The sequence below is a fragment of the Aegilops tauschii genome, chromosome 5, assembly GCF_002575655.3.
Source record: "Aegilops tauschii subsp. strangulata cultivar AL8/78 chromosome 5, Aet v6.0, whole genome shotgun sequence".
Taxonomy (NCBI): domain Eukaryota; kingdom Viridiplantae; phylum Streptophyta; class Magnoliopsida; order Poales; family Poaceae; genus Aegilops; species Aegilops tauschii.
The window spans coordinates 529,178,046-529,190,746 of NC_053039.3; the positions used below are offsets into that span (position 1 = coordinate 529,178,046).

Genomic DNA, 12,701 nt, shown 5'->3' on the forward strand with positions numbered 1-12,701 from the left:
GGTCGGACCGAAAACGCATGTGCAATGGCCTAAGCCAAATCGGTGAGACCGATTTCTACAATTGGTCGGTCCGAGATGAGTTCGGCGGAGACCTAACCCTAAATTTCCAAATCAAATCTAATCTACGGGATGTTTTCAGTGGACAGGATGATTTCATACGTGGCAAGAATCATGGCAAAGCAATGTGCTAAGAATCAGAGTTAAGGAATAGCACAAAGATCAAGTTCGTACCCTAGTTCAGCGGTGAACTTGCTACGGCGGCAACGGCGGGGCAGATTGCCGTTGACGGCGGTGGAGACCAGCGGCAGGAGGTCGCTGGCGGCGAGAGGATGATCCAGAGACCCGAGGAGGCAGAGCAGGTCACGTGCGGGTGAAAGGTTTTGGAAATTTTTCCAAAATTTGACCCGTTAGTATATATAACCTGACCCTGTCGGTGTGACCGAGTGGAACAACTCGGTGGCACCGAGATGCAAAACTGTAAGCAGTTACTGCAACTCGGTGTGACCGAATAGTTCTAATCGGATGCACCGAGATTGAAAACCTATATCAACTTAGTGATCTCGGTATGACCGAAAAGGATGTATCGGTCAGACCGAAATGCACAAAAAGGTTTTGGAAGTTTAAGTCTACGACGAATCGGGGACTCCGAGTGCTCCCCACACAGAGTGGTTCGAATCTGACTTGATCAAACTTTGTGATGTAGCATGAATAGAGTTTGAGACGAGGAAAGCATAGATAGCTAGAGGGAGTTCTTAGACATTTTTGTCCATCCATTTGGCAAAAGAGAAAAAGCCAAACAATCAAAGCAACAAATGGATGTCCTCGAATGAGTAAAAATATGCATCCAACATGCTCACACAATAAAATGAAAAATGAAATATGTGACAAAGCATGCACAAACACTCTAGCATCTATCAAGCAATTTGGCGATGACTAGGTCATCTATATATGAGTATATTGACTTAGGAGTCAAATGAGAACATTTGATCATAGGTCATACTCATCGTTTAGGCACAAGTGGGGTTACCACTTTTACATAAAGCATTGTTGTGCTCACACCATTAGAGTTGCTTTAGCTCAATTCTTAGAGTAAAGCTCCCCCTAGATGTGATATCCCCCCTAAGAGGGATGAACTAACCTTGGGTTTTGTCGGTGATGACTTCATGTAGGTGTTGAAGATGTGGCTGCTCAATGTTGATGTAGATCATTCGGAGCAATCCTTTGGAGTGAGTTGCACTTTCAATACCTACACGGGTTAGACCCACAAGGAACAAACAAGGATATCCATAGACATAGAGTGATGTACACACAAGATGATGTCCATGAAAGCATTAGGTTACCTTGTCCCTTGTCTTACCAACAAGAGGGTTTGTGACTCCTTGAACTAGTGCAAGATATGGAAGTTGTTTGCACTTGTCATTGCCAAAATGATAAGAGTGAAGTATGTTGGCGGAGTCACCCTCAAGAACTCTCTAGTTCCTCTTCTTAGGGATCCACACCATCTTGATGGGAATCCTTGGAGTTGTAGTCGTACTTGACGAAGTGGAACTTGATGTGGTTTTGGGAACCCATTTGACCAAGGCCTTAGGTGCTTCTTCAAATGCATCAATCTCCTCTTGAAGCTTGTCCTTGCCTTTTTGCTTGTGGTCTTGTGGTGGAAGATCATCTTGAGATTGTGTTCCTTGGAAAGAAGTAGGATCAAACTTCTCTTGTTGAGGAACAAACTTCGTCTTGGGGTATTGATATTCTTCCCACTCAACTCCATTGGCATTGAACTTTCGTTCAAAACCAATACCTTGATTCTTCCGGTGCCTTCCTTGCTTGTATACAATTTCCTCAAATTGCTTACTTCTGGCAAGGCTCTTGTAAACACCTTTCTCTATAATTCCCTTCAATAAGCTATTTTCTTGCTCAAGTGTAACTTGGATAAGAGAATCATTAGTGGAATCAAGAGAACTACTAGAAGCAACAATATTGGATTTAGCATGATTATTGTTACTACTAGAAGAAGAATATTTCTTGTTCTTGTTGCTAGATTTAACTTGTGGCATGTAAGTAGACAAGAGTAAACGCTTGGCAGTGTAAGAAGAACTTTTCTTGCGAAGATCATCATTGATTGCTTTTAAGAACTCATGCTCTTGCTCAAGGTTGAGCTTTTCAAAGCGTAGCTTCTCATGAGTCTTTAAAAGTTCTCGACGATCTTCCAAGGTAGTTTCATGAGCTAACTTAAGAGTGTTTAGTTCTTTAGTTAGACGCTCAATCTCCTTCTTATCATCGTCATTCGTTTTATCTTGATTAGCATGATCATTAGCAAGTTCATCATAGTTTTCATAACTAGAGTTGTCAACAAGTAGATCATCATCTCCTAGCAAATCATCTTCATCACTATTGAAATCAACATACTAGGGGTGTGTTACCTTTGGACCTTTGGCCATGAAGCATCTCCCAATTCCTTCATTTGGTGAGTCAAATATGTCGTAGGAGTTGGTTGACACAAGTGCTAGACCGGCAACACCTTCATCTTGAGTATATTTGGAGTCGGAGTGATAACTTCTTTCGGAGTGATGTTCGGAGTCGGAGCCGGATACCCATTCACCAACATGAGCTTGATGTCTTCGTTTTGTGTAGATCCTTGATGACTTGTCCTTCCTCTCCGAATCCTTGCTTCTCCGAGAGGGTCTTCGTTCATAACGATCATCTCTACTCCTTCTCTCTCTTGGAGGCGATTCTTCTCTCCTACTCCTTCTTTTGGGAGAATCTTCTCTTCTTTTGTAGGGAGCCGTACACTCATTGGAATAGTGTCCGGGTCTTCCACAATTGTAGCAATTACGCTCACGACTAGAAGATCTTTTGTCATTGTAGGACCTTGACTTGGAGCTTCTTTCCTTGCTTCTACTCTTGTAGAATTTGTTGAAGTTGTTCACCATTAGACTCAACTCTTCATTGAAGGTTTGCTTCTCACTTGATGATGTGGGAGCTTCACATGAGGCTTTGTAAGCACCACTTGACTTGTTGTGGAGCTCTTCCTTATCCTTGAGTGACATCTCATGAGCAACAATTCTTCCAATGACTTCTGTTGGCTTGAGATCTTTGTAGTTGGGCATCATTTGGATCAATGTGCACACGGTATCATATTTTCCATCCAAGGCTCTTAGGATCTTCTTGATGATGAATCTATCGGTCATCTCTTCACTTCCTAAGCCGGCAATCTCATTTGTGATGAGAGCAAGCATAGAGTACATTTCAGCGACACCTTCACCATCCTTCATTTTGAACTTGTCAAGTTGACTCTAAAGCACATCCAATTTGGATTCCTTGACGGAGTCGGTACCTTCGTGCATATCAATCAAAGTATCCCAAATTTCCTTTGCATTCTCAAGACGGCTGATTTTATTGAATTCTTCGGGACACAATCCGTTGAAAAGAATATCACAAGCTTGAGCATTGTATTGCAGCATCTTTAACTCTTCCGCGGTAGCTTCACGGTTTGGTTCTCTCCCATCAAAGAATTCACCTTGCAAGCCAATACACACAATAGCCCAAACGGCGGGGTTATGTACAAGAATATGCATTTTCATCTTATGCTTCCAACTAGCAAAATTTGTACCATCAAAGTAAGGACCTCTACGGTGGTAATTTCCCTCGCTAGACGCCATACTCTCCTAGGTTGTGAAACCAAGGCTATGACCACCAAAAGCTATGGAAATCAAAGCAAATGGAGACCAAAGCACTGATACCACTTGTAGGATCGAAAGTATGTCTAGAGGGGGGTGATTAGACTACTTGACCAGATAAAAATCTAGCCTTTTCCCAATTTTAAGTCTTGGCTGATTTTAGCAACTTAGCACAACTCAAGTAATCAACCTACACATGCAATTCTAAGAGTATAGTAGCGGAATGTAAAACAGTTGCATATGAAGGTAAAGGGAGGAGTTTGAGGGAGCAAACGCAATGTTGACACGGAGATTTTTTATCCGTGGTTCCAATAGGTGGTGCTATCGTACATCCACGTTGATGGAGACTTCAACCCACGAAGGGTAACGGTTGCGCGAGTCCACGGAGGGCTCCACCCACGAAGGGTCCACGAAGAAGCAACCTTGTCTATCCCACCATGGCCGTCGCCCATGAAGGACTTGCCTCACTCGGGTAGATCTTCACGAAGTAGGCGATCTCCTTGCCCTTACAAACTCCTTGGTTCAACTCCACAACCTTGACGGAGGCTCCCAAGTGACACCTAACCAATCTAGGAGACACCACTCTCCAAGAGGTAATAGATGGTGTGTTGATGATGAACTCCTTGCTCTTGTGCTTCAAATGATAGTCTCCCCAACACTCAACTCTCTCTCATAGGATTGGATTTGGTAGAAAGATGATTTGAGTGGAAAGCAGGGAAGGCTAGAGATCAAGATTTATGTGGTTGGAATGGAATATCTTGACCTCAACACAAGTGTAGGTGGTTCTCTTTCAGAAAATGTATGTTGGAAGTGTAGGCATGTTCTGATGGCTCTCTCCACGAATGAAGAGTGGGTGGAGGGGTATATATAGCCTCCACACAAAATCTAACTGTTACACATAATTTACCAAACTCGATGGGACCGATTCAGAGAACTCGGTCAGACCGATTTAGTTCAAGTGTGGACGTTAGGATTTTTGGTGGGACCGACATGTCAACTCGATGGGACCGATTTCGTTAGGATTAGGGCATAACGTAATCTCGGTGAGACCGATTACACAAACTCGGTGAGACCGATTTTGGTAATAGACTAACCAGAGAGTTGGTCAGGCAAACTCGGTGGGACCGATTCGCTCATCTCGGTTGGACCGAAACGTTATGAAAGGGAAACAGAGAGTTTGCGTTGCGATCGCTCATCTCGGTTTGACCGAAACATTACGAAGGGAAACAGAGAGATTACAATCCCATCTCGGTGAGACCGAGATCCCTATCGGTGAGACCGAAAAGACTAGGGTTTGTGGCAGTGGCTATGTCAAGTGAACTCGGTGGCGCCGGATAGATCAAATCGGTGGGGCCGAGTTTGACTTTTGGTTTGGGACATATGTGGATATGAGAAAGTAGTTGAGGGCTTTGGAGCATATCACTAAGCATTTTGAGCAAGAAACTCATTAAGCAACACCTCACCCCCTCTTAATAGTATTGGCTTTTCCTATGGACTCAATGTGATCTTGGATCACTAAAATGAAAAATGTAGAGTCTTGTGCTTTGAGCTTGAGCCAATCCTTTTATCCTTAGCATTTTGAGGGGTCCACTTTCTTAACCCATGCCATGCCAATCATTGAGCTTTCCTGAAATATTTATCTTGAAATAGCATTAGCTCAATGAGCTATATGTTGTTAGGAATTACCAAAACCACCCAGGGATAGTTGCACTTTCACTTAGCTGAGAAGCACCTTGACCTCGCCACAAAAGCCGCCGCTCCTTAGTTGCCGGACAGTGGCCCGGCGCACTGAGTTGAGGAGGAGGAGGTCATACGTTGATGGATGCATCTTTCTTCTTGCCTCCTCTAACCACCATTGCGATCACATCATCATGGCCTTAATTCTTATTGTGCTATTGCATTCTCGTTCTAGGCAATACAGACATGTGCGATCCCTTTGCTTAATTATATGCATCACTGTAACTAGTACTCCATCCGTCAATTTATAAGTTGTGCTACCAGTGTTTGGGGCCGGCGCACGATCACGCACGTTCGTGTGCATGCGGTTGCGCCGGGCGCGGCGCGACGATGCAGTTACCCGCTGCAAAAACTGCCATGCAGGGGACGTGGCATTGACCATTGGGTGGCAACAGTCGGTCATCCAGGTGCCCAATAAAGGATGCAAAGAGGGATCCTACAGCAGCAAGGACCAGCTTCCCTACCGATAGCTTATCTAACAGAACTCCCGTTACTTTACGACATGTTTCCAAAACATGGACCTCGAGGTTAATTCAACTAATAGGACGGAGCATTATATACATTTAACGCAATTAAATGTTTTCCAAAAAAAGTGATATGATTTCTGTGAAACTTATAAGTCATGTATGTCAAATTAACCTCTGTGTACTTGTTCTCGAATTAACCTCCGGGCCTTTTTGCCGCGTATCACACACATCTTGTTAAGTTGAACCATTTATGTTCTCTTCCCTAATCAAAAACAGTTCATTCGACTGAACTGTATGCCGTATATCACACATACCTTGATCTGGCTGACCGTTTCTGTTGTTTTCCCTAATAGCAAACAGTTCATCGAAGCGAACCGTATGCCGTATATCGCACACGCATTAATATGGCTGGCCGTTTCTGTTGTTCTGTCTAATCGCAAATAGTTCGTCTGGATCAACTGTATGCCCTGCTTCGCACACACAACTAAAATCTGAACCCTGTTTGATGCATCCGTCATCGCAAATGTTTTGCACCTTTGTTGACGGGTTTTTTACACCACCGTTTGCGATTATGGCATCGCACACAGTTTCATCGAAGGGTCTCTGATCATAGTGTCACGTCAGCAGCATCCTGCAGTAGTGTGCTCTCAAGTTTTGGCTTTTGACTTTAAGTCGCCAGTATGTTGTGGCTCATGTTTGAGTATTTCGGGTTGTCACCCGCCCTGGTGTGTGATTTTAAGTCGCCGGGATGTTTTAGCTCATCAGCCATGTTCATGATTTTTTTCAATGGCTGGATAAGACTACAAGTCTTTGGGGTTGTCACCCGCCCTGGCTCTTGACTATAAGTCGCCAGTATAAATTTGGCTAACAACCGCTAGCATAATCTTTTAAATGATTGTTTATGACCATGAGTCTTGGGGTTATAACCCGCCCTGGATTCAAGCCTTAAAAGCCGACTTATGAATTATATTATTGTGCATATTTGCAATTTTTATAACATCTCTGTTTGCAGGGGTTATCAGTTCTTACAAAGGCTATAGGCCGCCGGGTTAAAAAATCCCGGGTTACAATGAATGCGCTTTAAGTCGCCGTCGGCCAAGAGCCACCGGGTATTTAACTCCGGATTTACTTGTCAAACAGACAAGGTCTTGTGATTATAAGTCGCCAACAAGCAAATTGTTGAGTCTTTTCACAGCTACGACAGGTTGATTACAGTTGCATATCAAGCACCCATTTTTAAACTGGGTTATACGTTCCATTCTTTAATAGCCAACATGGCTAGATTTTCATTATGGTTGTCATAACCAGTATTAAATGATTGAGGTTGGAATTTTAAATAGCCAAACATGAAACATGGCTGGAATTTCATTATGGTTATCATAACCAATATTGGATGATTGAGGTTTTCAAAGCCCATTCAGAGTAATGGCTATTATTCCTTCATCCAAAAATACCAGCTCACAGCAGAGAGTATGGCTCAATATTAATATATAAGGATTTCAGCAACATCATCCGGACAGTCGATATGATTTATTCTACAATGGAAGGAATAGTCCCAAGTCGCTGCAGGCATACGACCCAGCACTTGGGGGCTACATTATTCAAATCAAGATTCCATCAAATATGCAAGTCCCATGTCACTACAAGCATGCTCCATGGCATTTGGGGGCTAATGCAAGGTCATTTTTATCTCGCCTCATTGAAGACCCGACCCATCACATAGTGATGAGCTGGCCCTTGGGGGCTACTAATTGCTCCTGTCAAAAATTCAAAGTACACATGCCTTAATCCATTATATCAAAGGTAACCCGAAACTTGGGGGCTACATCATATGATGTTATTTTCAATGAAGTACATGTAAAGTCCCAGCTCAGTATTATCTTACTGAGCCGGCCCTTGGGGGCTACACGTTGCTGCTTAAGTCTACATAATTAAGTCTACAAAGTCCACGCTCATTATTACATAATGACCTGGCACTTGAGGGCTACACATGGGAAGTACAAAATGTTCAGTTTATGATTGGCGACTTACATGAACAACTCGGATTTCTCTAGAGTTGCAACATTTATATTTGAAGCAAGTCTTAAGCTATCAATACATTCCCCTCTTAAGACTTGGGGGCTACAGGTAATATGGATATAAGGTATGCCTTCAAATTATCAGTTATGAGCAAACCAGGTATCATATTCTTATTGGAGGAATTTGCAAAGTTTATTTCCTCCAAGCTATTCATAGAAAGGCTTGGAGAGCCAACTTAACAAGTCAGCATAATATTGACCCGGCGTCAGCAACAATCATGACCCGGTTTCATCGGTTTTTATAACCCGGCAGTTTTGGTGATCGTAACTCGACAAATTCTACATCCTCAAGCCGGCTCAGCACCAGAAGGATATCTTAAATCCAATATTTCTGTCAAGTCAGAGCATTGGAAGCCGACTCAAATGGATTATTTTTCACCAATATTTCTTCTGCAAAAAACCAATGTCAGCAAATCGATTTTGAAGCTGGCCTGCTGCTATAATGAAGAGAAAGGATATGGAATAACTTAGGAATTGCACAATCCGACAAATATTGACCCGGTCGAGTGTTTTCACAGAAGGAGATGACAAGGACTTAAGGATGAACATAAGCCGGCTCAGAAGAACCTTCAACCTGGCGCACAACCTGTCGAATTTGTTCTTTTGTTTATTTTGCAGGATAAGTTTAACATGGATAAATCCAAATTAGTATGGGGGCTAATGTCGGGGATATACCCCGCGGTATGAACTGGCTTGATGTATGACCCGACCGGAGCTTGTCAATTCACGAGTGACCCGGCTGAAGCTTGGCGACTCCCTGGTGACCCGGCCGAGCCTGGCGACTCACTGGTGACCCGGCCGAATCTGGTGACTCACTGGTAACCTAGAGGGCGGGTTAGACGAATGACAAGGCCCAAGGCCCAGAAGGTGGCTCGTGAGAAGACCGGCTCTCAAGGTACGGTGTCTGGTGGGCCGGTTTGAGAGGAAAGGCATAAGGAATATTTCCCTTGCAAGGGAAGCGCGATTAGGATTCCACTTGTAATAGAATAGTCCTAATCCTACTAGGACTCCACATGTAAACCGCCCCTTCAACTTATATAAGGAGTGGCAGGGCACCCCAAGGAGGACAAGTTAAGACAGACAAGTCAATAGCTCTCGAGGGAGAGGTAGCAAAAGAGCACCCTTGTAATCGTGAGCATGATCATCATCAATATTAATGAAGCAGGATGTAGGCTTTTACCTCCACCGTGAGGGGCCGAACCTGGATAAAATCTCGCGTCTCTCGTCCCGCTCAACCCCTCTCAAGCTACTAGTTAGATGCGTTGGCCTCACGACTAAGTCCTCACATTAGGATATCTGCCGTGACAAAACCACGACATGGGCCGTTTGAGGGGGCCCGTCTGAGTCAAAAAATCGTGACCGGGACGGGCGGCCCGCTCGGCCGTATGCGGCGGGTTTGAAAGGTCCGGTTATAGATGCTCTAATGATTCTAAAATAAAATAAAATTTTAAATGCCATGTAACCGATGTCTTGGAGCCTAGTTGGCTTGATGCCAAAAGTTGGCATGCCAAATTTTGGCAACTGCCAAATGTTGGCTAGAGATTGGTTGTATATCCATTTTCGTTGTCAATCTCATAAAAGATTGTCAACTTTTGATTTTACCAAATATTGACTTGCCAAATATTGGCAATGTCAAATGTTGGTGAGTTGGTAATAAACCAATCAGTAGGGCGCTCGTCCACCAAGCACTTCTTCTATGGCCATTTGGCCATGTGCTGCTCTTGTTCCCGATTTTGAAGCTGGAGAAAGCAAGTCACTGTTAACAAATGAGAGTGACTCCGTCCAATTGACAGCTTTGAAAGCATCTCAAACCCATTCTTTTCTTGTTAAGTTCTTTTTTCTATTTCAATTCAAAATCTTAATTTCATTTCTTTTATGGCTATTTTTGCTTCATAATATGACCATTTTCTCTTTTTTTTGCTTAAAAAGCATTTTTTTAGGGAAAGCAACTTATTAAAATAAAATTGAGCAAAAAGCAACTTATTTAAAAAAAAGACAAAGCAACTTTTGTTTTGAGGGAAAGCAACATATTGATTTTTTTTAGACAAAGCAACTTATTAAATGGGGAAGGAATTGGCCGCCGAGGGGCAAATATAAACGAGGGACACGGCCCAGCCCAGTAAGAGGGTATCTTCTTTCCTTTGCCCTAGCGAGCAGCCCCAGCCCAGACTCTCCCCCAATCTGGACAACTAGCGGCGAATCCCCATTCTCCGGCGAGCCGCGGCGAGGCCCTTCTCCGGCACGACCGCTGCTTGCTGCAGCATCGAGCTCCCCGTACTGCCGCCTCACCTTCGCAGCCTCGTTCCCGCTTGCCGCCTGGCCGACCGCACTCGCCGACTGCACTCGCCGACGACCGGAAGCAACCATTACGCGGTGAGCTCCCATTCCTCTCCCTCTCCTCGGTGCCTATGCCGCATGTTTGTCCTCGTGAGCCGTTTCTTATCTGAGCTCGTCGCAGATGCGACCTGGATCTCACCGCCGTCCGTTCCGCCACCCTGGACCCCCCTCCCCCCTAGCTGGTGATTCCTCTTTTCTCCTCATCCTGTCGTCTTCATGCCGCGAAAAGAACTCGAGTTCGTTTATGTTGGTCAGCCGCACTAAAGTATCCATACCAAATCTGTTCTTTCATATACACAACCGTGTCATTGTCATAAGGCATGAACATGATCACATATGTTTCAAGGGCAACTTGTTTACTAATTCAAGCATCGATCGGGGCCAACAAAAAATATTAGCACTTGTCAGTCGCACCAAGGATGGATACGATGATATTCTTGATTTGCCCTGGCTTATCTCACAAGTTAGCACTTGTCTCAGCTTTTCATGGTGTCTAATAGGTACATAAGATTATATATCCTGAAGGTGCATTCCGTTCCCTTTTTACCATATCACATTTTGTTTCAACACGTATTGTAGCAACGCGTGTATTATATTATTATTATTGCTTACTTGTTGTGAAATGGATGGCGAAATTGGAAAAACTTATGGTGATTTTATTATCTGCAACTTTGCATATAATTACTTAATTACAGAGAAGTATCCCCATGCGACGGTGAATCCGTGTGGCCCCACTCAGCATAGGTCATAAGCCCATACTGAAATATGCTTCACAACTTTTCTTATTTGCAAATTCTTGTGTAAACTGCAAAAGCATTGTTAGAAGGAGACCAACAAAAAAAATCATGGTTTTTAGTGTGAGTGTTGGATAATATTTCAGTTCATTTGACATCCATATTTCGAGCATGGAGTCGACGTTTACCATTTATCAAGTGCCGGTCAAAGCTTCAATCCATTAATTCGCTCAGCTCTGTTCAATCGTTAAATAATGGGTATCACTACTTCTTGCAGTTCTGCACAAACACTAAGTTTCTCAGTTTTATATCATCTATTTTCTTCTTTTTTGATGTAGATATAAGTTCATCTGCTAGATAAGCTCAAAGGAGATATTGAATCTCGGTAGGAGATGGCCACAACCATACTACCTGATGACCTGGTGGTGGAGATCCTGTCTCGGCTGCCGCTGAAGTCCTTTTGCCGTTTCAGATGTGTCTGCAAGTCTTGGCTTGCCTTCTCATCTGATCCGCACTACCGCAAGAAGCTCCCAAGAACTCCCTCCGGTCTCCTGTACCCAAAAAATGAGCATGGCAATGCCATCCATCTCGTGGGCCTTCCCTCAGGTGACAGGGATATTGACACAACACTTAGCTTTGTGCCATGCTATGAGCATCCCTTGGAGCTTAAGGGTTGCAGCAATGGCCTGCTTCTGTGTTATCATGGTGGTACAGGCTCTAAAGAAATTTCCGACGCCATTGTGTGCAATCCAGCAACTCAAGAGTGGATGGCACTTCCAAATACTGAACCTGGACCAGCCGTCTCTTATGCTGATCTCAAGTTGTGTTTTGATCCATTATGGTCTCAACACTTCTATGTCTTCCAATTTGAGACGACTCCAAATGGTGGATATGACACCGAAGTTAAGGTATTTTTCTCTGAGGATTCAACATGGTCTAATTGTCTATGGGAAACTTCAGATATACTTGGTGGTGATTCACTATTCTTAAATGGGGTGTTGTATGTGGATCACTTATGGGGGCATTACCTTCTGGCACTCGATGCACCTGACACATGCACACAATTGCTCAATCATAGGATCCTTCAGCTGCCTGGATTTCCAAATGGACCAGAACAGAGGTTTTATTGCTTTGATGGCTGTCTTGGCCAGTCATCTGGGGTCTTATGCTACGCACAACAAGAATTGGATGGCTGCATCATCCGAATTTGGAGTTTGGAAGGATCTGATAGGTGGGTGGTGAAGCATCGTCTAAATATGAACAACGTATTTGGGAGGGACATAATGCTCCGTGCTTGAAGGATTATGGTATTTTGATTATGAAATCCTGGCATTTGACTTGGAGAGAGAGCTAGTTTTCGTTGCTGACACGATTGCTGATAATAAGATCATCTCATATAGCATCAGTACTGGAAAGGGCTCGCAGATTCTAAACATTCCAAGGTTCGTTGACCTATATCGAAGTCGACTCTACGTGCCTTACTATGGCAAGTTTCCAGCTTTTGTGCTTCAAGGAGCTCAAGACAAATGTTAGATTATTTACCCTATGAATGCTGTAATCTCTAGTTATCTTTTGTGCACTAGCTATACCAAACGGCTGTTATGCATGTACCGGATTGTTGGCTTGGTTATGTGTTATGTTAATCTAATTGGCACTTGTCATTTCTCCTGTCAA

General features: G+C 43.6%; 1 protein-coding gene across 2 annotated transcripts; it reads left to right on the top strand.

Moving 5' to 3' along the window:
- Window positions 1–10,077: 10,077 nt before the first annotated feature.
- Window positions 10,078–12,701, top strand: LOC109781158 (F-box protein At5g49610). Of its 2 annotated transcripts, XM_040391077.3 has the most exons (3): window positions 10,078–10,329; window positions 10,415–10,475; window positions 11,366–12,701. In XM_040391077.3, exon 3 carries the CDS (start codon window positions 11,420–11,422, stop codon window positions 12,323–12,325), a length of 906 nt encoding a protein of 301 aa, XP_040247011.1. In that variant the 5' UTR covers window positions 10,078–10,329; window positions 10,415–10,475; window positions 11,366–11,419; the 3' UTR covers window positions 12,326–12,701. The 2 variants fall into 2 exon arrangements, with proteins under 2 accessions (XP_040247011.1, XP_040247012.1); XM_040391078.3 differs by lacking the exon at window positions 10,415–10,475.

Coding starts and splice junctions, on each gene's coding strand:
- LOC109781158 (XM_040391077.3), top strand. CDS start 11,420: ATGGCCACAACCATACTACCTGATGACCTGGTGGTGGAGATCCTGTCT.